The sequence below is a fragment of the Suncus etruscus genome, chromosome 1 (assembly GCF_024139225.1).
Source record: "Suncus etruscus isolate mSunEtr1 chromosome 1, mSunEtr1.pri.cur, whole genome shotgun sequence".
Classification (NCBI taxonomy): domain Eukaryota; kingdom Metazoa; phylum Chordata; class Mammalia; order Eulipotyphla; family Soricidae; genus Suncus; species Suncus etruscus.
Window position 1 is genome coordinate 192,379,859 of NC_064848.1, and position 27,140 is coordinate 192,406,998.

At 51.0% G+C, this 27,140-nt stretch overlaps 1 protein-coding gene across 2 annotated transcripts in view; it reads right to left on the reverse strand.

Annotated features, from left to right (window-relative positions):
• The window catches only part of MAP3K14 (mitogen-activated protein kinase kinase kinase 14), a 44,048-nt gene that overhangs the window by 11,245 nt on the left and 5,663 nt on the right, over nt 1-27,140 (reverse strand). Inside the window, exons 2-6 of one of the 2 annotated variants that reach the window (XM_049779048.1) lie at nt 9,225-9,497; nt 8,789-8,858; nt 6,963-7,173; nt 6,256-6,870; nt 4,533-4,670 (exon numbers count right to left, since the gene is read on the reverse strand). In XM_049779048.1, the coding sequence (XP_049635005.1) occupies nt 4,533-4,670; nt 6,256-6,870; nt 6,963-7,173; nt 8,789-8,858; nt 9,225-9,477 (1,287 nt within the window). In that variant the 5' untranslated portion in view covers nt 9,478-9,497. Of the gene's footprint in view, nt 1-4,532; nt 4,671-6,255; nt 6,871-6,962; nt 7,174-8,788; nt 8,859-9,224; nt 9,526-27,140 lie in introns of those variants that run through there. The other variant, XM_049779049.1, reaches the window with a different exon arrangement.

The window sequence follows — 27,140 nt, forward strand, 5'->3', positions numbered from 1 at the left end:
GGTTATTCCTGGCTCTCTGCTCAGAAATCGCTCCTGGCAGGCACGGGGGACCATATGAGATTCCGGGATTCGAACCACCATCCTTCTGTATGTATACAAGGCTAAACGCCCTATCTCCACGCTATCTCTCCAGCCTCCTTTATTTTCTTTTCTAACCCAGCTTCAATATCTGTACAATTTCTTGGATGTGACCCTTTTGTGGATCAATACCCGCGTCTGTTCTATACAGGCTGGGTTTTTAACTTCTCCACAGCTGAAGCTAATGTGGCCAGACTGACTCCCCGGCACCTTCTCAACTCTCAGAATGATTTACTCTTCTTTCCCTGCCAAGCTGAAACGTCCACAGAGGCAAGGAACGTTTGTTGATGGTCTCTGCAGCTGTTTTTCCCTGCGCCTGAGCACTGAAAAGCCTCTGGGAGGGGCTGGGCCAAGGCAGGGTTGTGCCAGTCAGCCAGGGCTTGGCTAAACTTCCCGGCAGGGCCCTGCATGGCGTGGCGGGAAGAAACAGGCCCTTGATACACACATCCTGGTTGAGACACTGGCCTGCCATTCCACAGGTACATCATTACACCCTGAATTCTCTGTTTCCATCTCCCACCCATGGGTCCTGGCCTCTGTCCCTGCAGGATGACGCACTGCACTAGTCCCATAGCACAGTGCTTAAGAGATGGAGCTAGCGCCCCCCCCCCCCCTCGCCTTCTCATACTCCAGTAAGAGCAGCTGGTGAGCCCTTTCTGGCTGCTGCATGGTTTCAATTGCACAGGGAGAGGTGTCGCCAGAGGGCGCCAGTCTCCCCCCTCAGCCCTCAGGCCTGGCAGTTTGGTCCTGTGAGCAGCTGACTGGGCGAGAAGGTCTGATGCTGAGGAGGGGTTTCTGGACCTCTGCCAATCACTCAGTGGAAAATGTCTCGTCTAGTTACTTCAAGGAAGAGCTAGTTTGGCTCAGCAACCCACACAAACTTTTGACTGGGTCAGTTTTTCCAGCTCTGAAAGTGGATTGGAACTCATTCACTGATGGGACTTGAATTAGTGCTAGGTTAATCTTTACTGTTGCTCCCCGGGTGTGCAAATGAAATGAGGCTCTTTCCCCTTGGTGGATAACAGTTATGAGCTCCTCAGCTGAGCCTCCGACTATTTCCCAATTCAGGCGCTCCAGAGTCAGTCAGAGTCACTTTTCAGCACTGGAGCGTGTGGCACTCTGTGACAGAGCTTTAGGGAGCGAGATCTTTCTAGTAGGTGCTGTGATGAACAGCACTTGTGGGGCAGCCAATGTAGATGATGGTGTCTGACATGAGCCCGAGGTTTGAGAAGCTGTTGGTGTGCCAAACCATGATAGAAGCCCCATTTAAAACCAGAGAAAAAAGGACTCATTGATATATGTATATTGTTAGTCCAATGGCCTGGGGTATGCTGAAAAATTTGAGAAGTGAAGGGCTATTAACACAAAAGCGTTTTTTAAAAAATTTATGGTGGCAGGGGGGGTGGTGTTGGAGTGAGAGCATAGCAGGAAGGGCATTTTTTTTTAATCTTCTTCTTTTTTTTTTTTTGGTTTTTGGGCCACACCCGGCAGTGCTCAGGGGTTACTCCTGGCTGTCTGCTCAGAAATAGCTCCTGGCAGGCACGGGGGACCATATGGGACACCGGGATTCGAACCAACCACCTTTGGTCCTGGATTGGCTGCTTGCAAGGCAAACGCAGCTGTGCTATCTCTCCGGGCCCAGGAAGGGCATTTTTTGCCTTGCATGCTGCTGATCTACATTCAACCCCTAGCATCCTCCATGATTCCCCTAGCCTGCCAGGAGTAACTTTGAGTGCAGAGTCAGGAGTAACCCGAGAGCTGCTGGGTATGGACTCAAAACAAAACAAAACAAAATCAAAAATTCACAAGGGAGCCTGAACGATAGTACAGTGGGAAAGGCTCTTCAGCTCTTTAGGTCATGGATCCCTTTGAACAGAGGGGATGGGAACTTTGCCAAAAAAAGGTATACCATGCCACACTTAGACTTGAAGAATAAAAGTACCAGGAGTTCATGATCCTCCGAGTTCATCAGTGACCCACCTAAGAACACAGGCAACAAGCACTAGAGAGATAAAAGAGTGTGTCTGAGTATCCCTGAGAATGCACACAGTGTGCAAGGGTCTCTTGAACACATTTTTATGGTTTGGGGCTACATACAGCAGTGCTTGAGGGTTATTCCAGATCTGTGGGGGGTCACTGCTAATGGTGCTCAGAGACATGCAATGCTCAGTATGGAACCTGGGTCTTCAGCATGCAAAGATTGAGCGTGGCCCCATGGCTTTTTATTTAAAAAAAAAAAAAAAAAAGATCAGTGATCAGAGAGACTGTACAGGAGGTAAGTAGCTTGTTTTGCATGTGGCTAAACTCAGTTCAAATTCCAAAACCATATATTGACTCCTCAGGCACTGCCAGGTGTGGTCCCTGAGCACTATCAGATATGCCAAATCACCCTTCTGCCAAAGAAATCAAATAGAACTGTAGAACAACCAACCAACCAATCAATCAATCCCAGAGGATAAGGAGATAGCGGAAGTGCTAGAGCACAGAGTTGGCCAATGTAGGGTCTGGGTTCAGTCCCAGCAACATAGGGGAAGCCCAAAACAAATCAAAACATGGTAGTGAGATTGCTCAGGGGTTAAGCAAGGCTCCTCATGGTCCCTGAGCTCTGGGGCAATGGCCCTGGGGGTGCCCAGCAATGCCAGACCTGAGCAGCACTGATCACTGGACCAACTAACCAAGTACTGCCAGAAGTGCACACCCTGCCCCCTGGCCAATGCTTGGAAGCGCACCCCAAGATGTCCCTTCCCACAAACAAGAGTTCTGTGTTAAACCCTAAGTAAGCCCTAAATTTGTGGCTAACTTGACCTGGGGGGTTGGCATGGAATTCTGAGGGGACCAAGAGCAAAAGATCCTTCCAGTCTAGGTTCCCCACCAGGGTGCATGCTTGCTGGACTCTGTGGTGGCCTCTGATCCCACTGACCTCACCCACTCCCGCCCCTCTTGGAAGGGAACTTTCTCAAACCTTCCAGCTGGAAACCCTCAAGGACACCACAACAGCCTACACCCTCCTCTTCTCCCCTCCTCGGAGTGAAGGGGGGGCTGTCTGCCTGTCTGCTCAACAGGCTGATCCTGGGGGCAGGGGTGGGCTTGGAGCGTCCCCCATGTCTGGGGAGGCGAGTTGAGGCGAGGGTTTATCCTCTTCTACTATATTAGGGTTGTTTATCGTGTTGCCTGGACTCTGCCGAGCAGCAGAGGAACAGCTGAGAAGCCCAGTGACTAAGCAAGCTCCCAGCACAGGCCCCTTCACACTCTCTCGCCCTCCTCCCATCCGCTCTCTACCTCTCCTCGGGAACAGCTGCGACTTCTCGGATGGCCAGAAGGGGAGAGGGTGCTGCAGAGGAGGGCAGGCCCACAGCCGGCCACGCGATGGCCAGATTCAGCTAGCGTTTGGCTAAGAGCTGGGGGTGGGGTGGGGCTTGTTTACTTGGACAGATTGTCTGAAGCTTAGGGTAATACCTGTGGATAGTCCCTCATCCCATCACCTGGGGTACCCCTAGACCCTACCTCCTGGGGCCTCACCTTTTCAAGCTCCAGGGGACTGGAGCATGCTTGAAGTGTGTGTGTGTGTGTGTGTGTGTGTGTGTGTGTGTGCATGTGTGTGTTGGGGGGAACCATAAGTGTCCTTGACCAAGCCACTTAAAACCAGGTATACCTTTGAACTAGCTTATTTCCCCTGCCCAGTGGGCCACAGAAATGGGCCAGAAATATGCTTCTGATTTCTGGGGTCTGGGGTCCAGGGTGTCAGCTCTAAGGCTGAATCTGGGGCATCCAAACAAGGGAAGCTGAACTCAGATGAAGGGAGAAAAGGAGAATGGTGGTGGTAGATCACATAGGGCCAGTGCCCTTGAGACCAGTGGGTGCCAGGGAGCTGTGCTGGGCTGCCCAGTATGAGTGGCCACCAGCAGGCCTGTTTCATGAGCTTCAGATGGTCATAATGCGCACACGGCCCACTCTGGTCTCAGCTGTAACCTCCATGAGATGAGGAAGTGGGAAACAAGGATCCCAGGCTCCCCAAGTTCCTGCCTACTCTTCCTGAGTTGGGTGTTAGAACTCAGCACTGGGGTGCCAGCCAAGCTGGGTCTCCTGCCCATCCCACTTCCTTCGGATGCTCTATACATGCTGGGTCTGGCCTCTGGCTGTCTGCTCCCCCAGTGCACCCCAGAAACACCCAATGGGGAGGTCATTCTCCCTCTGGGGTCGAAAGTGGGGCAGCTCTGGTGTGGTTTGGGGAGATTCAGCTCCACAGGGACATCATGACAATCCAACCATCTCCCAGGTTCTGCCACTAGGGGCACTAGAAGGGACTTGGGCCACACCCAAGTCTCATGTTCTTTCTCTCTCCTACATGTAGACAACATGCAGCTCCCTGGAGGGACATGGGGTGCACCATGGGGTGCCCATCCAGCCACCCACCCGAACCCCAGACCTGGGCCTATGTTCAGGGTGCAGTGTACCTTTTTGACAGCACACTGGAAGCCAGTCTGCTTGTCCTCCATCCTGTGCACCTCCCCGAAGGAGCCTCTGCCCAGGCAGGGCTGCCGAGCGGCCCAGTGGATCTTCTCTCGGTACTCATAATCCACAGGCTTGAGTTTCTGGGGTTGGCAGGAGAAGGGTCAGCGTCAGTGGCCAGGGCCAGCAGAGTGATGGGTCACAGGGCTTCCCCAGGTCTCTGACAAGCTGCTGGGTTGAGCCCTCATAATCAAGTTCCCCTGGTTTCCCCTTCCTACCCCCATCTGAAGCAGGACTCTATATTCATTCATTCATTCATTCATTCATTCATTCATTCATTCATTCATTCATTCATGTATTCTGTAGGTTTTTGGGCCACACCCAGAGGTGCTCAGTTCTGCATTCCTGGTTCTGCACTCAAGAATCACTCCTGGTGGGTGTGGGGATCATGTGTGGTACCAGAGACAGAATCTGGGTCAGCTATGTGCAAGGTAAACACTCTACCTGCTGTACTATTGCTCCAGTCTCCTGAGGCAGAAGTGTGGGGTATGATGGGAAAAAGGTGAAGCAGAAGAGACCCCAGGGGCTGCTACAGGTCAGTCCAACCTTGTGGCCCTGGAAAGCCTCCTGGATTTAGAGTTGTGGGACAGAATCAGGCCATGGATAGCTTTGACAATGATTGGGGGTCTGGGGGACTCAGAGCAGGAAGCACTGGAAATGGGCACGGACTTAGGTTTAACACCTGGGGTCAATGGAATAAAACTGAGAAATCTGGGCCCAGACATTTGCAAAGATACAGTCCGTGCCAGCACCGTGGGGTGGTGCTGGGGTGTGGTGGGAATTAGTTATCTATAAAATGAAAAAGTAAAATAAGCAAACAAAACCACTTAGAAATTTGAATTTGGATAGATTATCTAAGGTTACAGAACTAAAAATAAAAAAACAAAGGGCCAGAGGGATAGTATGGAAGGGAGGGCTCAGGTTTGTCCAACCCAGGTTCAATCTCTGTCATCCCATACGGTCTCTCAAGTCCTGCAAGGAGTGATCCTGGGTATGGCCCCAAATCAAACAAATAAACCCCAAATAGCAGAACATTGAAAAGTGAGGCTGAGGGAGCATCTTCTTATAGATGCCAAGATGTGTGTGTGTGTGTGTGTGTGTGTATGTGTGTGTATGTGTATGTGTGTGTGTGTGTGTGTGTGATTTTCTGACTATTTCACTGTGGTCTATGTGACTTAAACAAGGGTTTCTTGTTTGTTTTTGTTTTTGTGTCACATCCGGCATCGCTCAGGGGTTACTCCTGGCTCTACGCTCAGAAATCGCTCCTGGCAGACCTGGGGGGACCATATGGGATGCTGGGATTGGAACCACCGTCCTTCTGCATGAAAGGCAAATGTCCTACCTCCATGCTATCTCTCCGGCCCCTAAACAAGGGTTTCTTAACTTTTTCCCGATTGTGCCTCCTTTGACCTAGTTTCCTTCTGTGCTACCCTTCTTTCTCATGGTTCCCTCTTGTGAATTTCCCTGGGTCCCTCCATATTGCCCCTGGTTGAGAGATGCTGCCTAGAGAATAGCCGTGTGTGTGTGTGTGTGTGTGTGTGTGTGTGTGTGTGTGTGTGTTTACGGGAATTCAGTAGGTTCCAGGGATGCCCCCTTTTCCCTGACTGCTCCCACCCAGCCCCTGCACTGGACAATGGTGAAGATGGCATGAATCCATGTTTCACCTACCTCAGTAAGCAGGACGCCTTCACTGTCCTCAGTCTGGAGGCTGGTATCCTGGGGCCTGGAGCCTCCCGTAGACCAGGTCTTGGCCAGGCTGGCCAGACTGTGGGCCTGGCCAGGGCTCACGCTGCCTTGCAGAGCATGTACCAGGTACTCTTCCATGGAGAACTTCTCCCCTGTGCTCCGTGGGGGGTAGCGAGGGTCTGGAGGTTGGGGCAGGGGTTTCTGAGCATCCACAGGAGCCACTTGGCTCAGGGGCAGGCCCAGGAGGGACTTCTGACTGTCTGCAGGGGCCAGTTTGCCCAGGAGGAAGGACTCTAGTGGGTGAGGCTTCCAGGGCTGTAGCGGGTGGAAGGGGAAAGGATGGGGCAGGCGACTGTAGGGGAAGGGGTGAGCGGGCATCGGCAGGGGGCCCGTGTCCTGTGGGTGGTGGAGTTTCCACACATGGTTAAGGCACTGCAAAGGGCTGATCAGTTTGTGGAGTTCGGGCCGAGGTAGTCCAGGCCGCAGGCCCACCCCAAGCTTCTTAAAACAGAGCTGGCCAGGGTCGGGTTCCTGTAGGGGCTTGGTGAACTGGGGGGCACTTCTAACATATGGGGCGCTGAGTGGAGACTCGAATTCCTGGGGGGGGAAACAGAGGCATTAGGACATAGGTGAAGGTCCAGGAAAGAAGGGTCCAGGGGAAGGGGGTGGCCCAAGGGGCAGGGGCGCACCTGCACGGGGACTGTGCAGCTCTCCTGCTCGGGGGTTCGGGGGAGAGGTCTGGCCAGGGCCACTTGTGCCGGAGCCAGGGACTTGGGGCTCCTCTTCCGGCGTTTCTTCCGGGCTTTGCTGCGATGCTTTCCCTTCCGGCACACGCGCGCCATCTTGCCCTCGGTGGCATGGGCCACATTGTTGGGGATCTGGTCAAGACCCTCAGACGGGCTGAAAGAGGAGGGGATAAGTAAGTGTTGAGAATGAGGGGGCTCAAGAGGAGGGAACAACACTGGGCAATGTCAGTGGAGCCCTAGGCTCCAGGTGGAGCCATGTCAACCCCTAGATGAATGCTCTCAGACCCCAACCAGCCAACCTCAGGCTTCTCATGTGTGGAAAGTGTGTGGGCTGTGAAGTATACATGAGACAGCCCTGAAGAAATGGTACCGGAGTAAAGGTGCCCTGCATGTGGGCTCACCCCAGTCCAATCCCTGGCACCATAGGGTACAGCTCTGGAGGCCCCCAGCACCATTTGGGTAGTCTGGGAAAGCCCCAGTGCTACAAGGCCTGAGCAGCACCGAATCCTTTGGCCCTTGTACTGACCCACTTGTTGGTTGGCTGAGAGAGGGTGGGAGGGACCCCAGACTCTGGGAGCATGCTTGGGAGATCCCTGGAAATCTAACAGCTCATTTTAGAAGGAGCCCACGGAGAAGTTCCCAGGAGAGTCATGACTATTCCAAGGGACACATGCTGCTAGGAGACACATGTACGATTCTTTTTCTTTCTTTGACTTTTGGGCCATATGGAGTATCAAGGATTGAACCTGGGTCGGCCATATGCAAGACAAGTGCATCCCCACTATACTGCAAGACATGCAATTCCCGCAGCTGTCCATGGTGGGGTGCCCTGGAGAGAGCCCAGAGAAGCAGCAGATGGGAGGTCTTGCCTCATGACAGGCACTCTGTGTGTGGACTGTTTGCTTGTTAGCTCAGGAAGGAGTTAGCATTGGTTAGGGCCCCTGTAAAAGCAAGGGTGGTGGGAAGGGTTCTCTCCCCACATGCCCACCTGGTGGTCAGGGCCCACCATGATTTTGAGTTGGCTCTTAACCCTCCAGGTATTAAAGGCACTGGCCAGAGGAGCTTTCTGAAAGGGCCAAAGCCAAATGGCAGTGTACATGGGGGCAGATCACAGCACCTCTGGTGGCCTCATCATATGCACCCCATAAAGGAAGCACACTCGGACCATTCCGGGGTGGGTACTGGCTTCTCAGGCAGCTGAAAGAACTGGCTCTGTGAGGAGCGTGGAGCCACCCTGAGTAGAAAAAGGATAAGGAATGAATGTGACAGACATCAGCATGGCTGGGTTCAAGGGCAGCGGTCCTGGCCCTTCCACTCTGTTATCACTAGCACTCTATAAACCCTTGCGATCAAAGGTTGACTGTTGGAGAGGCGCCAACTGTGTGCTGTCTGGCTGCAGCTGTCAGTCTCCAGAAAATGCTGGGGCTTTGGGCCTGTTTTCTACGTGGTGTCCTGTGAGCTGCTCCCCTCAGTCCCTCTCTTGCTCTTGGGATGTGATCGCAGGGGAGGAGACACTCCTTGAGCACGCAGTTGGGGAAGTGACTTCTGTGCTGGGCAACCCCCAGCAGGCCACCATGAGAACAAGAATCCCCCATCATCCACACCCTGAAAGCTTCTCTGGCTGTCAGGAAAGCCTGGTGGGTGCCAAGAGCAGTGCCACAGGTGCTGAGGGACTAGCCGGGCCATGTGAAAGCAGCCTGGGACAAAGGCCAAAGTGGCGGGGACAAGGTTTCAGTTACTGGCTTCTGCCACCCCCCTTGCCCGCTTACCTGTACTGTTTGGATCCTGCGATGAAAATCCGCTCCGAGAAGGTGGGGCTGAACTCCTGGCTGTTCTCACCTAAGTAAGGAAAGGCGAGGCGGTAGGAGAGAGAGTCCAGGAGGGCAACACTGTGACACAATTTCTCAGGGGAACACCCACCATCCCACCTTCCAAGGACTCCTCCCTCCACCCTCTGGTAGTCTCGGGCAGAGGACACGGCTCATGTAATGAAAGGTGCTGAAAGGGGCAGGTGTCATGGAGGATCTGGATCCAGCTAGCCCCAGGACACGTCCCATTCTCTGCCCCAGTCCAGTCCAGATGGGACAAGGTCTCCCTTTGTGGTTACTCCCCTACTAAGTGGCTAATTGTTGGCTCCCTCCCCAACTGTATGCTTCTGAGACTCTAACACAGGGGTCCCCCCTGCCTCCCCGGGCAGGGCCTTACATTCAGCCTGGGCGATGATGGAGATGGCGGCCGGTCCTCCCTCAGTGCCTTCCTTGGCGGTGCCCTTGGTGATCACGTCATTCAGGATCTCCCACTTCCCGCAGAACACAGGGCTCTTCTCCACTGCCTCCAACTGGCTGAGGGAGCTGTCCTTCCCCAGGGCCTGAGTTTTCTCCTTGGCGCTTGCCATCTCTTTCTGCTGCCCCGCCGTCGAGCCAGGGGCGCCCGGGCAGGCCATTTCCATCACTGCCATCTCCCAGGCTGCCACTCACCCTGCGAGAGAAGAGCAGGGCGTGTCAGGGAAGGCGCCTGCTTCTTTATGGCCCCTCCCCAACAGCAGGAGTCTCCCCTGTCTGGGTCCTTCCTGGTTCCCTGGGGTTGAACCCCAACCTCTCAGGCTGCTTCCCTCTGTGGACTCCCCACTGTGCCCAGCAAGGACCATGATCTGCCTCCTCTGGACACTCAGCACAAACACCTCGCTGCCACATTCCTGCATCCCCTGGCTCAGTCTCCTTCTGCCACTGATTTCGGATAAACAAGGCAGAGGAATCCCTTAATCACTCACTGAAGGCACAGACCCTGCCTTCTCGGAGGACCTGTCTACTGCCCCCATGGCTTTTCTCCAAGAGGAGATTCAGATATGTTTGTTTCCTAGAAGGAGGTAGAGGGAGAAGCATGTGTGCATGTTTGTGTGTGTGTTAACAGATGGACAGAATTGGGTATGTATGCTAAAAACTTCTAGGCATCAGTTTTTTCTTTCTGGCAATGCTAACAGTGGTATTTCTTTTCTTCTTATGGGGGAGGGGGGGGCACAGCTAGTGATGCTCAGGGGTTACTCCTGGCTCAGCACTCAGGAATCACTCCTGGCAGGGCTCGGGAGACCAAATGGGTTGCTGGGGATTGAACCCAGGTTGGTCATGTGGCAAGGCAAGCCCCTTACCCACTGTGCTATCACTCCGGGACCCTAACAGTGGCCTGTTTGTGAGTTCTAACACCAATGTCCACCTCTAGTGAGACAGGACAAAGCATAGGGATTCTGGGTGGGGGTGAGGGGGCCACCCCCAGGAAATAGAGAGGCACCCAGGTCTGCAGGGCAGAGAACAGCACCATCTCCCATCCTGGACATTTGGGTACCTTTTCAGTGACAAGGACTGAGAGTCCCCAAGGGCAGGGTTCTGCTGAGGCATAACTTGCTCTGGACAAACCCCAAGAAGGCCGCCATGTGGATGGGCTTTAGCAGTTCTCTCTGAGCAGTGCTTCCACCCATCTCCAGCAGAGCACAGACCTGCTATTGAAACCGCTGCTAGAGAATGTGACAGAGTGGACCCTGCCTCACCTCCCTCTGGTCTGGGGACACAAGGGCAGACCATGCAGCTAAATGGAAGGCTTCACTGAAGCTGTGGGAGTCAGAACAAAGCAGACACTTCCTGACTGAACTTACCACCACAGCTGGGTTGGTCCAGAGGCCCAGAGGGTGGTGGGAGGGCTGGAGGTCACTGCTACCCTGAGCCTTTCATCTCTGCTGGACTCTGAGCTCGGGTGCCAGGCTCTTATGCTGAGGAGGCAGGCCAGCAGTGGCCCTGCTATTTGATCTGCTCATCCTAAGGCATCGACAGGATGCACTGAGTTCAAGTGGGTAAAACCCACCACGGCACAAGGTTTTCCTGTCACCAACCTCCATCTTTCCCCTTTGCCTCCAAAGAGGTGCCACTGCTGTTCAGGTAAACACCTGAGTCCAGCCCGGGCTCTCCAGACTGTGCTAGGGAGTGCTAACTCAGGCATTCTCTAACCTCTTCATTTCCACTTGTAGAAACAGGCTTGTCTTGCACACAGCTGACTGGGTTCTATATGGTGCCCAAGCAGGCAGGAGTGATGTCTGAGCTCAGAGCCAGCAGTAAGGCCCGAACATTGGAAGGTGTGGTCCATAAATAACAATAACAAAAAGAAAGAGGAATAAGGCCTTTGTCCTACATATGGTCAGAAGGCTCCTGAGCACAGAGGAGTACCTGCAGGGAGGAGCAGGAGGCCAAGGCTGGAGGAGGAAAACTGGAGACAAGCTGCAAAGATGCAAGCAGTCCAGGGATCAGGATGAAGAGTCCCACTAATGAGAAAGATGAGACTGGGGGTCGGGGGTGGCTCTGAGGAGCCTTGCTGTGTGGTGCTGTAGTTACACTCAGGATCCCCTAAACTAGATCCTCCCTGGAATCCTCTCTGGGTGGTGAGGTGGGCTGCACAGCAGGCCCAGTCTCCTCCCTGTTACTGAGTCAGATAAGCTCCAGGGCTCCTCCAGCTTGCGGCAGACAGCCCAGCAGGCAGAGTCACCAGGAGGCTGTAGGAGTTAGCCCAGACCTGTGAAGGGCATAGGGAAGTGGGGTGGCCCTCACCTCCCAGGGACATGGTCCTGCCCGGGAGATGTGTATGCAGCTGGCTGTCCTGGGCACGTGGCTGTGACTCACAGTCTCAAGGACATCCTCCAACTTCAAAAAGCTATTTGGGGACACTGGTTGTCAGCAGTGCCCCAACCTGGCAAGCATGCTTGTTTCCTCCTGTATCTGTGGGTTCTAGCCCTCAAAAGGATTTTAGTCTTAAATTGGGGTTGTCACTTGGGCTTTGGTCCCCAGGCAGGTAATCAGCTTATTGCCTCATGGTTTTGTTTCTTCTTTCCCGCAATCTGAGGGGAAATGATGGTGTTTCTTGGGAGATAACTCTGAGCCCCAATGTACTCTTCAGCCTAAATACAATGCCCAGCTCCATGCAGTATGTGTTTCACTGATGGGGGGTACGTCAGATCATGCTGTCCATCTGCCATGCTGGAGCTGAGGCAGGGAACAGGAGCAAGGGCTGACCTTCTTCAGCTCCCTTGTAGAGCCAGGAAAGTGTAAAGCAGGGGTCTCAAACTCGAGGCCCGTGGGCCGTTTGTGGCCCTCCGTACAACATTTTGTGGCCCTGCCCTAGAGGAATTTTTTTTGTTTTGTTTTGTTTTAGTTGTTTGGGTCACACACCCCAATGTTCAAGGCTTACTACTGACTTTGCATTCAAGGATCACCCCGACTTTGCCTCCTGCGGCCCCCAGGTAAATTGAGTTTGAGACTCCTGGTGTAAAGGGAAGGAACAGGACAGGACGAAACTCAAGGGGGATGTTGAGGGGCCTGAAGAGTGGTCTGTCCTCTGTGGCCATATAATGATGTTTTTCATCTAGTAATACAGGCTAGGAATACCAGGGAAGTTTCTAGAGGGATCTGGGCCACTATCTGCCTGACTGATACGCTCTGAATAGCACTTTTTTAAGGGGTGAGTGGGCCCAACACCTGGTAGTGCTCAGTGGTTACTCCTGATTCTGCACTCAGGGTTGGAACCTACAGGGCAAGTGCCTTCCTTGCTGTACTATGGTTCTGGCCTCTGAACAATACTCTTGAACCCTAACACGCAAACCTGGCTCTCTCACTCACCAGTTAGTAGAGACTATTGGTCCCTGTTGAAAGGGTGTGTGTGTGTGTGTGTGTGTGTGTGTGAGTCTTACACATGTAAGGAAAGTACATGACTACTGGGCTAGGTCCCCAGTCCCAGTTGAGAAATTGTTGTTTTTTGTAGTCACACCTGGCAGTACTCAGGGACTATTCCTGGCAGGCTTGTGGGATCATATGGGATATTGGGGATTGAACCCAGGTCCACTATGTGCAAGGCAAATGCCCTACCTACTGTACTATTGCTCCAGTCCCAGAGATTATTATTTTTTGTTTGTTTGTTTTAGGGCTAAATCCAGTGGTCCTCAGAGGCTATTCCTGGCTCTTTCTTTGTGGTTATTTCTAGTTGTTCTGGGGGAACGTTGGAAGATCAAACCTGGTGCTGAGCATTAAAGCACACTTCATATGCATTCAGTCCACTGAGCTATTTCCTGTGGCTGAGGAATTAGTTTTTTTTTTTCTTTTTTAAAATATAATTCTTTTTATTTTAGCACCATGGTTGCAAAATTGTTTGTGGCCGAATTTCAGTCATAGAATGTACAACATCCTTCACCAGTGCACATTTCTCGCCACCAATGTCCCCAGTTTCCCTCTCATCCACTCTCCCCTGCCTGCCTCTGGGGCAGGCATTTTATTTCTCTCTCTGTTTTCTCACTATTGCTAATGAAGGGGTACCATGAATATCACTTTATCCGCTTTCAGCACCTAGTTCTTGTCCAAAGTGATCATTTCCAACTATCACTGACACAGCAGACTGTTCACTACCCTGACTATATTCACCACTTTTTGTGGTAAGCTTACTACCATGGTCCCCCAAGCACTGGTCCTCTTGATCCTCATCTCTGGATATTATTAACATACTATCTTTTATTTTTTCTATATCCCACAAATGAGTGAGATTATTTTATGTCTATCTTAGGCTGAGGAATTCTTAATGTGTGCTCAAGGATGGCTCTGGGGAGGTTGGGGAGCCCCTGCCAAACGACATACAGTTTGAATTTTTCAAGGGACGGGGCCTCTAACTTTCACCCTATTCTCCAAAGGTCTGACATTTCCCAGAGGACTGAGATGGTCAAAGATCAAGGCCAGGGCTAAATGGCTGATTCTGGGTGCACTCCTGAACACAAGGGAAGAGCCCGCTAGTACAGCACATTCCAACACAACTGCAAGACCGAAAGACCCAAATGGGTTCTTAAACTGCACCCAGCCCAGAACAATTCAATAAGTTGCTGGGCACTGGGCCCAGATTCTGTACTTGGAACAAACTCTTTAGATGAGTCTGAGGCCAATGGGCCAGGGTCACCATCTGACCCCAGTTTTAGACTTAAGGACGAGCTGTCCAATACAGCATCCATGAACTGTGTGTGGCTACTTAGATTTATTTCAGCTCAGATCAAGTAAAAATTTTGAAGCAGTTCCTATTACTGGATGGTACGGAGAGTTCTAGCCCTGCAGAAGGCTCAAAGGAGTAATGCTGGCCTGGGGAGAGTAACTTTTCTCTGACAGCAAAGTTTCTACTCCTGGGATTCTGGGACAGAAATGGAGTTAAGGCTAAATAAAGTTTTGGCTAATTGGTTGGTTAAAATACTACCTTATATATTTGGTTAAAATACTGCCTTCTATTTTTTTTTTTTGTTTGTTTTTGGGTCACACCCAGTAGCACTCAAGGGCCATTTCTGGCTCTACACTTAAAAATCGCTCCTGGCAGGCTTGGGGGACTATATGGATGCCAGGATTCAAACCACCGTCCCTCTGCATGCAAGGCCTTATCTCCATGCCATCTCTCCAGCCCCCTGTCTTCTATTATTTTTTAGCAATGATAATATTTTAAAAATATATAATATTCAGTTCCATGTTTTGGTATGCACAATAAAAATAACTAGATAGGGGCTAGAGAGATAGCATGGCCAATTGCACACAGCCAATCCAGGATGGACAGTAGTTTGAATCCCAGCATCCCATATGGTCCCCCATGCCTGCCAGGAGAGATTCTGAGCACAGAGCCAGGAGTAACCCCCGAGTGCTGCCAGGTGTAACCCCAAAACAAACAAACAAACAAACAAAAAAACTAGACTAGGATCCAGAAGACATGGGCTCTAGTCCTGACTAATTTTTAGAAAGCAGCAGGATGTTTTTTTACCCTCTTTTGTTTTGGGGTCACACTTGGCCAGGCTCAGGGCTTATTCCTGGCTGTGAACTCAGAGATCATTCCCTAGTGGAGCAAGGGTAGGGTGCAAGGAATGAACCAGGTGTGCAAGGCAGGTGCCTTATCTGTTATACTATCTCTCTGGCACCAGTAGGACCATTGATCTAATTTTCTCAAATAAAATCCTAGCTCAAGACCCCTGTATATAGAAAAATTAGAAGCATGCAACTGGCAGATAACTCACAAAGAGGGAGCAGAGGGGTTGGGGCTATAGTAAAGGGAGGAGAATGTCTTGCATCCAGCTGACCTGGGTTTGATCCCCGGTATCCCATATGGTCCCCCAAGCACCACCAGAAGTGGCCCCTGAGCGCAGAGCCAGTATGTACCCCTGAGCATGGCTGGGTGTGATCCCAAACCAAACAACAAAAACAACAAAATCCCAACCCCCAGAAAACGAAATACAAAGAGGCAGCAGCAGCTCAGGAGGGAGGCAAACCCACAAGATGAGCTTTTCTTCCTCCCCCAAGACCTCCACAGAATTCTAAATCTCCAACAAGACAGTTTGAAAGCCAATCTCCTGGGACCAGAGAGATAGCATGGAGGTAAGGCGTTTGCCTTTCATGCAGAAGGACGGCATCCCATATGGTCCCCCGAGCCTGCCAGGAGCGATTTCTGAGCATAGAGCCAGGAGTAACCTCTGAGCGCTGCCGGGTGTGACCCAAAGACCAACAACAACAACAACAACAACAACAAAATAAGAAAGCCAGTCTCCTAGGAAATCTTTTATAACTTTGTATTTTGGAGGGGGAGGAGACCCTAGGGGCCATTCCCAGCAGTGCTTAGAGGATCCTGAGGTGTTGGGGATTAAACCAAAGCTCCCACATGCAAAGCCTCATTAAGTCTCATTTAGAATGATAGCTGTCACTGTTTAGCAATGATCTACCATTTTATTGATTTGATTTTTTGGGGGGGCACACCCAGGAGTGCTCAGGGATCAAACCGAGGTTGGCTGTGTGAAGACAAATGTCTAAACCCACATACTATCTCTTCAGCTCCTAATATATCACTTAAAACCTCATTTTCAGATGTGCAAAGTGCAGCCTAGAGACACTTAGTAACCTGCCAAGACTCACTCCATTACAGCTGTGGGGGAGGAAGAAGGCACCAGCTAATGCATCCAGAGTCTGCCTGGGAAGCCTTGAGTGGGCCTCTGAGGTTTGTGTTTGACGCTTTTTTAGCCACACCCTGAAGTGTTGGCGACTATTCCAGTTCTTTGCTGGGAGTCACTCCCGGTGGTGCTCAGGAGACCATGTGATGCTGATGATCAAACTAATCCAACTTGGCCTCCCTCATGCCAAACATATGCTCAGCCCTTGGAGCGCTCTCTTCAGGCCCAAGCATCTGTGTTTCTTCTCTGAGCTCTGTTTAGTTGTCTGGGATGAAATGAGGCAGAGGACAGGAATTCCTCTCTGTCTGTCTGGGATGAGATCTAACAAGGACGCCTGTTCCCTTGCCCCTCTGCAAACTCTGTGCCATCTGTGAGGCAACAGGACTGTGTCTTAGCGCCACAGTCAAGGGGTGGAGCTTATAGTTCCGCATAATTTGGGTCACGATAAACCAAAAATGTCCAATAGGAAAATTCATCTGGGTCCAGAGTGACAGACAGTACAGTGGGGAGGACACTTGCTGTGCATGTGACCAGACTGTATTTGATCTCCTATACCCCATGTAGTGCAGAGCCAAGAATAAGCCGTGAGCACCACCCAACATAGCCCAAAACAATAACAATAACAACAATAAAACAAAACAAAACAAGCAAAAAAAAAAACAAACAAAAAAACCCTTCATCTTCCATGGTCAGACAGAAAATGCCCACAGAGGGATCAGAGTAGACTGCCCTGGCCCAGTGCCCTTAGACTACTTCATCCGGGTATAGAAATGGGTCCTTCTCTGGCTGTCCAGTGGGGGCCAATAGCAGAAGTGGAATGACTCAACTTCCTGAATAAGACATTAGTTGCAAACCAACTTAATTCTCGAGCTTCCTCTTTTCAACCTCTTTGGTGGCAGAAGATGCAGTCCCCTGAGGAGCTCACATTCCACACCAGAGGTGACAATATCAGAGAGGCATGGGGCAGGGACAGTGGGACGACCCCCCTGGGGATCTGGAGTTCAGAAGAGGTGGCTAATCCTGGTGATGCTAAAGTGAAATTAGATGGTGAGAAGGCAACTTGCCAAGGAAAAGTTGGACAATCTGGGTAGCGGGCCCCAAGGGGTCCAGGGAGGTGTCTCCTTCAGTCCCTAGGGGCTGATGGGCAAAGCTTAATTTTGGGGCAGGAAGCTGTGCAGAGTTCCGGTCCCAGATTAGGGAAATACGCTAGGGCCTGATACATCCCTAAAGGGTACAACTCTTATGAGAGGGGTGTGACGCGATTTAGTGGGGTGTCCCAAATGAAGGAGCTCTCAGGATTGGGACGGATGTAAGTGGATGTTGCACTTGTCTCGAGAACCCCCAACTATTGTGATCCTCGTACCCCACCCCACAATCCCAGGGCTGCCTCCATCCTCCCTTCACCCTCCCTCCCCCAGAGGACTGGGCTCTGGGATACCAGAAGCGGGGAACATGCCCCAGACATCTCACTGGCGCAGTATCAACAACCAATTCACTTGTCATCCTGGAGCCTGTTTCCCAGGGGAGCACTTTCGGCAGAAGCCTTTCCCAGTAAGGAGGAGGGTACGACGTATGAATGTGCATTAATCATTAGTCTGACGGATCAATTAGGAAAAAGATCCCTCACCTGCCCACAAAAATTTGGTCTCTTCGCCCAGTCCCGAGGTCAAACCACGGGTGAGTGAGACATATGGAAGACAATTGGGTGACCTCAGGCAGCCAAGGGCCATCTCTGCCCACTGACCACGGCTGACTGGCACAGCTGCCTGCTGGGTCCGTTCCCAGGCTGAAGGCAATTTTCCTCCCATCAATTTTAACTGCAGCTTCTCTTCCCTGGCACCCAGCCCACCCAAGCTTCAGGTTCTCAGGCTGGTCTGCACTGCTTATGGGCCCTGCCCCAACTCTGCGGCCCCCAAATGCTGACCACTGTTTCCCTAAACACAGGGTTTGGGCTCTTGCCCGTCTCGTCTCATCTCCTTGCCACTTGCTGCTGACTCAACTCTGTGCGTCTCTGCATGTCCTGACCTTGTGGGGATTCTCTGCCCATCTGGGCTGTCTTTCACAGGTGGGATCAGATTTCCCTATGGTCCTGTTGCCACCCAGTGCTGCCAGTCTGCTTTCCTTGCCAGGGTGTTCAGGAGACAAGGCAGGCAGCCTACCACTTGAATCACATCCTCAGGCTGTTTTCTTTTTCTTTAAGTAGATGATGCTTCCAAGTAGTTTAAAAAAACACAGAAACATATCCAATGAAAAGATCAAGACCGCCTTCCCTTTTCCCCACACCTACCGTTTCCAGTTTGGGACATATTCCTGTGATTTAGTGAAATCAAGCTCTCACTCAAAATGGGGTCACTACAAAAGGGGGGTAAGTTTTAGAGGAATCTAGTCTATGTTGGTCAGTGGGGCTGGACACCTATGTGTGCCCTTCCCTCCAAACCTCACCAGGGCTCCAGGGCTGATAAATAGGGAGAGAGGGAAAGGAAAGCCGCTTCCAGGGCAGCTGGAAGGTACTGGAAGGTAAAAGAGAAACTCAATAACCAGGGCTGGGAGGCTGACCTGAGTGGAGAGCTGAGCCACGGGTGGCTTAAACTATTTGAGCCAGGGGCCGGAGAGATAGCATGGAGGTAAGGCGTTTGCCTTGCATGCAGAAGGATGGTGGTTCTAATCCTGGTATTCCATATCGTCCCTCTGAGCCTGCCAGGAGCAATTTCTGAGCATAGAGTCAGGAGTGGCCCCTGAGTGCTGCCGGGTGTGACCAAAAACAAAAACCAAACAAACAAAAAAAGAACTGTTTGAGCCAACAAGTGTTACTTCTGCGTCTGGAAACAGACAAAGAATAAGCCGGGTGAGATATTACATAAGGAGAGCAGGAGAGACAAGCCAGAAAAACTCGCCTGCTTTAGGCTTCCTGGATTGGGGCGGCCCTGGGATCCCAGCCTTGGGACTTCAGCAGTGAAGGAGGAAGGAAGCCTGGCTTTATCCGAAGTCCAGTTCTGCCACTTCTCCCCTGCCATCCCCCCTCTGCACTGCCTATAACCACCACGTGCCCTGTCTTTGGATGATCACAAATAGAAGCTGAGAGGCTGTGGCCCTCAGCGCGGAGGTCACTGACAACCATCTGGGAGCACCTTCCTATGTCCTGACTCAGCCGGGTAGAAACCACAGGCCCCAGGGGAGCGAACAAGGGACTGAAATGACAGCCGAGACCCAGGGGCAAGTGGGCCCCTCTCTGGCTGCCAGGACTCACGTGGGCCAGCCCCTCAGCAACTGCTGAGGCCACTATGAGGTCTCTGCAGCTCTGCTCCCTGGAACCCTTGGCATCATCCATATGGGACCACCTTTGCCTAGCCAGCCACAGCAGTGTGAGCACTGCAACTCGAGTGTGCAGTCCCACTGGAGACACAAGTCACCCTCATGCGTGCCCTCTAAACCACACATGTGAGCACAACTAAAGGAGCATGTTTCCGGTGAGTGTGTGTGTGCAAGCACTGTAGCTAAAGGAGCAAGTTCTCCAGGGAGTCCTGCAGCTTAGTTGCAGGAAAGGGGGAAGGAGGGAGGGAAGATAAAGAAAAAGGAAGAGAGGATGGGATGAAGGAAAGAGGGAGGAAGAAGAGAGGGAGGGGAGAGAGGGAGAGAGAATGGAAGGAAGGAGGAAAGAAAAAAGGAAGGGCAGGGAGGAAAGAGCAAAGGGAGAAGGAAAGGAGGGAGTGAAAGGGAGAGAGAAGAATGGAGGGAGGGAGAAAGAACAGAAGAGTGAGTAAGGAAGCCAAGTTCCTGCATGGTTCCCTCCTCCCTGCTATATAAGAAATACTTATGAAGTTTAGTGTAGGGACCAGCGCATAGGGCACTTGCCTTGCCTATGGCCAACCTGGGCTCAATCCTTGGTACCCTATAAGGTCCCAGAGCCTCTCTAGGAATAATCCCTGAGTACAGAGCCAGGAATAAACCCTGAGCACTACAGGGTGTGGTCCCCAAAGATAATAAAGTTTCTAGATAACAAAAGATGTAGATCCTTCTGGTTCCATTAGCTTACATACATGGTCAAAGAGTTTAGGACTATTTTATTTTGGGGCCATACTCAGCAATGCTTGGGGGCCCCTGTGGTGCCAAACCTGAGGCTCCAGTAATGCAAAGCATGTGCTCTGGTCCTTTAAGCTTCCTTCTTGACTTGAGTTTGGGACTATTTTAAAAATAAACATGGGACTATACATTCCTAATATTCCACAACTGCTTCTTTCACTCTGTGGCCTACTATGCACACGGCTCCATGTTGATGTGTGTGTGTAGCTCTGACTTTGCTTGAGGGTCCCATGAGATTTCATGGAGCAAATGAGCCATCATGTCTTAACCTATTACCTTCATGGACTTTCAAGCTGTTTCCAATTTTTCATTCTTCTGAGTAATAATGCAAAAACAATGACTTTAGTCATTTCTTTGTGCCCATGTACAAGTAATTCTGGTGGTGAATTCTGGGAGCTGGCAATCTGGGGATTGGTTTTCTGGTGGCCCTTCTGACTCCAGAATATGTGTGGCAGAGAAGCCTAACAGGAGAACAAGGGGTCCCCCAAAACAGTGGTTAGGTGCTGAAATGGGATTAGCCTTGGCCCCAAGGAACTTATAATTTAGTTGGGGGAAATGATCGGTAAAAGATACAGGAATCAGAATATGATCTTGGAACCAGAAGAGTCCTTGGCGATCACTTACTCTAACAAAACGGAGAACTGAGAACAACCCTTGGCCCCAGAGTATATTGAGAAGGAAAGAAACTGAGTGGAGGAGGAGAAACACAAATATGAAAGGATGGGGGTCAGAGGCCAAGCAGTCTTAGGTGCATTGGTGGAGATTAAAAAAAGAAAAGGGGGCCTGGAGAGATAGCACAGCGGTGTTTGCCTTGCAAGCAGCCAATCCAGGACCTAAGGTGGTTGGTTCGAATCCCGGTGTCCCATATGGTCCCCCATGCCTGCCAGGAGCAGACAGCCAGGAGTAACCCCTGAGCAACGCCGGGTTTGGCCCAAAAACCAAAAAAAAAAAAAAGAAAAGAAAAGGGACAGGAATAAATATCCAAGCCAAAGTCAACAACAATGGATAAAGAGTCCCAAACTCTAACAATATAAACTTTAAATGGGCCTGTTATACTGGAAGACTGGGGGACAAAGGGTGGTGGCTGGGATACAGTCTGGGAACATGGTGGAAAGAGGTCAACACTGGTGGTAGGATTGGCCCTGATTCACTGTCTGTCTGAAACCCAGCTATAAAGGATTTTGTAAATCACAATGGTTTAAATAAAATGAAATAAAAAAAACTCAATGTGCACACTGTACTGCAAACCAAAGTGTCTAAAAGGATAAAAAAAAGAAAAGAGGGAGAGAGGGGCCAGAGCAGTGGCATAGGCAATAGGGTGTTTGCCTTACATGCGCTAGCCTAGGACAGACCTCGGTTCAATCCCCGAAATCCCATATGGTCCCCTAAACCAGGAGCGATTTCTGAGCGCATAGCCAGGAGTAACCCCTAAGCGTCACTGGGTGTGACCCAAAAACCAAAAAAAAAAAAAAAAAAAAAGGGAGAAAGAGAATGTATACCTCAGAGACAGGAAGGGAAGAGGGCATGGGAAGGGTGAGAGGAAAACTGGGAATATTGGTGGTGGGAAACATGCCCTGGTGAAGGTTGTTGTATATTGTATTACTGTATGTAATTCAGTCATGAACAACTTTATATGTGAAATAAAAACCCTGCATTATAAACAATCTTGTAACCATGAATGTTTTAAAAATAACAACAACAAAATAACCATCCACACATGAAAGAATGGCCCTGAGATCCAAAGATCTGATTCGAATCCAAATCTCAATATTCTGGTGGGCAGTTATAGGCAGGCCATATAATCTGAGAGTGAGTGAGCCATCACAAAGACAGGGGGCACTAGAGCGAAAGCAAAGCGGGTAGGGCGTTTGCATTGCATGTGGCCATTCAGGTTCAATCCATGGCATCCCATCTGGTTCCCTGAGCCTGCCAGGAGTAATTTCTGAGCACAGAGCCAGGAATAACTCCACCTGTGTGGCCCCCAAACAAAAAACAAACAACAAAACCAGGGAAACCCAAGGCAATATCAGAGGATTTTACACAACTCAGGACAAGGGAGAAAATGAAATGCACTAGGTATGCCTGGCATTCAGCACTGCCCAATCAATATGAGAGAGAGAGAGAGAGAGAGAGAGAGAGAGAGAGAGAGAGAGAGAGAGAGAAGAGAGAGAGAAGAGAGAAGAGAGGAGAGAGAGAAGAGAGAGAGAAGAGAGGAGAGAGAGAGAGAGAGAGAGAGAGAAGAGAGAGAGAAGAGAGAAGAGAGGAGAGAGAGAGAAGAGAGAGAGAAGAGAGGAGAGAGAGAGAGAGAGAGAGAGAGAGAGAGAGAGAGAGAGAGAGAGAGAGAACAGAACCAGTTTGATGGCAGCGTCTTGACCTCTGTGGAGCTAAAACCCACTGCCCATAGCCTCCCATTGACTGATTCACATCAGCAGGAAGGTTGGAGCAGACACTGGCAGAACCCCTGAGTGGAGGCAGAGGGCTCAGGCCCAAAATGTTCCTCAGGAGGCTGTTTTGGACAGTGCTCCATGTCTGCACACCCAGCCCTTCTCCTGGCCATGCCGCAGCTCCAAACCAACCCACCGAGGATGAGCTGCCATAGTCCACGACCCAAAACCCTGAACTCCTCAGCTGCAGCCAGTTAGTCATCTAGGGAGGCCTAAGTAGAAATATGAATGGTACTTATCATGGCTCACGAAATATTGGGTAAGGTTCCTATATTTCATTCCCTCCCTCCTCCTTCTCTTCCTTCTCCCCTCCCATATTCCTTCTTTCCTTGTCTCCCACCCTATTTTATTCCTTAGATGTCATCATCTTCTACTGAGACTATGTAAGTCTGGTGTGCCTCAACATGTGTAAATCATTATTGCTTCACCTGGGTGTTCAAAAACATGCTATAATGTCTTATAGCTGAATTGGAGAGCCACAACTTGCTAAATCACTGCTAAACAAAGATCCTCTACTTACCGGAACAAGCGAAAACCTTGCAGATAAGCTACTACAAGAAGGCGATCTTGTTTCTTGAGTCATCACACTACTGCTGTGAGCTAGGCCCTAGTATATTCCCTTTATACAGAGGAAGAAATTGAGACTCAGCAGGTCAAGTCATTGGCCCAAGGTCAGATTGCACGGAAGTGCCGATCAGGGTTTGCAAGTGGGATGTTTTTATGTGCAAACACTTACTCATGAACACTGGATTCACTTTCGATTGATCCAAATTTAAAAAGTTTAAATGATCCTGGACCGGAGCAGTAGTACAGGGGGGAGGGCATTTGCCTAGCATGAGGCTGACCCGGGTTTGATCGTTCCCCAAACCACCAGGAGTGATTCCTGAGTGCAGAGCCAGAGTAGCCCTTGAGCACTGCTGAGTGTGGCCCCAAAACCAAAATAAAAACCTTTTTAATGATCCAAATTTAAAAAAATTGGGACTAAAATGCAGCAGCAGCAGCAAATGCATGGTATGTTAAGAGAGAAACCCAAGACTGACCCAGGAGGAAGCACTTCATTAGGAGAAAACAAAACTAATCCTGGTAAAAGCAACTTCAAAATGGCAATGGAGCCAAGACTCCAAGTGGGACTGATGGAGACCAACCTGTGGGCATCAGCCCATTCATGTCCCGATTTCCACTTGGAATTCTTTGCAAAAGCAAAAGATGCTGGGGTGAGGGCTTGAGTATAGGCAGCAACAGAAATGGAACCAAAATAGGGGCAGGAGCGTTTGCCTTGCATGTGGCCAAGCCGGGACAGACCCGACCAGGGTTCGATTCCTGGCATCCCATACAAGCATAGTTGGATGTGGCCCAAAGCCAATAAAAAACAAAACAAAACAAAAAAAACAAACTTAGGGGGCTGGAAAGATAGTACAGTGGGTAGGGAGCTTGCCTTGCACACAGCCAACCCAGGTTTGATTCTCAGCAACCCCTGACCCAGGCAAGGAGTAGTCCTTGAGAGCAGAACCAGGAATAAGCTTTGAGCACTGTGGGGTATGGTCCAAAAAACAAAAACCAAAAAGAAAAATAGAAGTCAGGTTTCACTGATACCTGCAGGTTGGGGAATTCTGTACTGCTGAATATTCTGAGCATGTGTGGAGGCTGCAGTATAGAACATTCCATACCGACAGCTTCCCACAAGGACATTGTTAGAAATGGCCTTTGTCATTAAATTCCTGCTCATCTCAGTGCTTGCTTTGACATGCTGAATAGAGCCAAGCCTAAGGGTGGTCTCAGCAAGCACGGCTGCTCAGGACATTGAGCTCGGTCAGTACAGTGGTCTGCCACTCCCTGAAAACCCCTACTCTCTCCTTTCCTCACCACCAAGCTGGCTGGCAGCTCTGGTTTCTAGCAGGCTCTGCCTGTGTTCTGAGGAGATGGGAGATGGAGAGAGACCTGGGGTCCCTGAAAGGAAAGAGGCTAAAGTTCATGGCATCCCCGGTAACCAAGGATGAAACTGAGGAACTGGTTTGAGGAACTGAAGAATAAACCCGAAACCCAGCCAACCTGCCTTCCCAGGCATCATCACTAGGAAGTCCAGGGCTGGCTCTGTCTCAGCCAGTGGCATTACCCTGCAGGGACCAGCCCTAGGGTGATGTGACTTAATGCTGATCAGACTGAGTTGTGTGTTCAGGGGACCAGGTGGAGCTGGAAATGGAATCCTGGGCTCTGCATGCTGGTCAGAGCTCCAGCCCTTTGAGATATGTCCTTGGCTTTCCATCTTGCCTGTCTTTCATCCCATTTTTGCTGAGGTATCAGGAGTCAGAATACCGAGAGTGATACTTTCATGAATGCATCAATGCATCATTTCAATATCTCCCTCAACTTTTTTTTTTTTTAAAGTTTTTGGGTTATATCCAGTGGTGCTCAGGGATCACTTCTGGTGGGATTTGGGGGGGGGTCATATGTAGTGTCAGGTCACCCATGTACAAAGCATATATTCTACCTGCTGTACTATCTCTCCAGTCCCATCCACATCCTTTTTCTTTTTTTTTTTTTTTTGTTTTGTTTTTGGATCACACCCGGCAGCGCTCAGGGGTCACTCCTGGCTCCATGCTCAGAAATCGCTCCTGGCAGGCTTGGGGGACCATATGGGATGCCAGGATTCGAACCAATGACTTTCTGCATGAAAGGCAAACACTGTACCTCCATGCTATCTATCTGGCCCCATCCTTTTTTGTTTTAATGCTCACTTAGAGACCCAATTCTTTGCAAATGCTTGAGAAGATAACCCATCTTAGCCACCAATAGTACCCACCGGGGCACAGATTTTCAGAAAGGTGCTAGGCAGGAGGTAGAGTGCAACCTGTGCTTTTCCTCTTATCTTTGAGAAGTGAGTTCCATTTCCCATGTGGCCACTGGGACTGCTAGGCCAGACCTCCAGAAGCCTGGCACAGCCAACTAGCTTTCGGGGCAAGGGGAGTCCGCTCTTGGCTGCCATAGGCCTGAGTCTGAGTCTGCATGGGAAAGCTGGCAAAGCTGGGCTCTATGTCCAAGCCTTCCCACAAGCCCAGCACTGATCAGGAGACTGTCCCAGCATGAGGAAACATCTGTCTGGTAGGAGGTGGGTGTGACAGGCAGGTCTCAGTTGAGACAGCTCTTTGCACACAGATGTGACATCAAGCTTTGCCCTCTTCTCTGACCAACTGCAGAGGCTGGGCAAAGGTCTCCTACCAGGCAGAGGCAAAGGGGAATCCATGGCTGATGCCATCAGTCATCAGGAATCCTGAACGCCCACTGTAGGTAAGACACTAACGACTTGGCAAGGTAGAAAGGTGCCTGGGGGTATAGGACACCTTTGAGATTTCTGGGTAACCCTGCCCAGGATTGTTTTCTTTTATCAACTTTGACCTTTTCTGGGTTCCTCAGACCTGACAGGGCAGCTGCCACTCTGGCTCCACCCTTCCCAAGTCTGGGAGGGCCCGCAGGGAGGCTGAGAGGGTAGGGGAGGAGAGGAGCTAGGGAAGAAGTTTAGTTCCTGTCCCTCAGTTCAGCAGCACCTCTTGGTGAAAAGCGGGCAACACAGATGTCTGGGCCATCAACTCCTCTGTGGCCGCTGGTCAAGGCTGCTAGGCCAGCATGCCAACTGCTCCTCCGAGACAGAATGGTCATGCACAACCTGCGTCCCTAAGCCTGAGCATTTGCAGATCTCACTGGCTAGTGAGGGAACTGGGGAGTAGTGTGTGACAGACCAGGGCAGCCAGACACTTGACAAATGACACAGGCTCTTCCAGCCCAGTGGCTGACAGAAATCCTGGACTACCAGCACTGATAGTGCTCGACTCTCTGCTTTGATGACATTTAGGCAGGGCTTGGAGGGAAGCAGAAACCAGAAACTGGGCATCTGGATGGCTGTTCCTAAGAATCCCGAGCACTGGCCCTATCAGGGTGGCCAGCTATGCGTTCCTAAATTTCTAACCTTTCCAATCACACTGATGGTTAGATCCTCCCACCCACAAAGGTGGCAAAGGGCAGGCAGGTACTAAAGGGGTCTCTTCAGAGGACTCTGACCCCGAGCATGGTCTGAATATCTCTGCTCTTTGCCAAGGGATTTCCCAGCTCCCTGCCGCCAGCGTGCCCCTCCTGCCTCTTTGCTGACTGTCCCTGGCAGCAGGCCAGTTCCTGCCCTCTAGGTGGGAATCAGGGGTACAGGGTCGCTGCTCTGGCCTCAGAGCTCTTTCCATGGCAAAGCCTCCCAGCCTGCCAGGGTGGTGGAGGGTGTGTGTGTGTGTGTGTGTGTGTGTGTGTGTGTGTGTGTGTGTGTCCCAGCCTGCCAGGGTGGTGGAGGGTGTGTGTGTGTGTGTGTGTGTGTGTGTGTGTGTGTGTGTCCCAGCCTGCCAGGGTGGTGGAGGGTGTGTGTGTGTGTGTGTGTGTGTGTGTGTGTGTAGGGCTCCTGTTCTGCCAGGAATGCCATCTACTTTCTTCTTGCAGCTCCAGAGGTCTCTGGTGGAGGGGCTACTCCAAAGGCTGGATCAGGTCTTCCTCTGTGACATTGCCAAGGACAAGGACGGAGTCACTGGGCGCCCACACCCCGCATGGTGACTCACCTTCCAGGGAAAGTGCTCCTCTCAC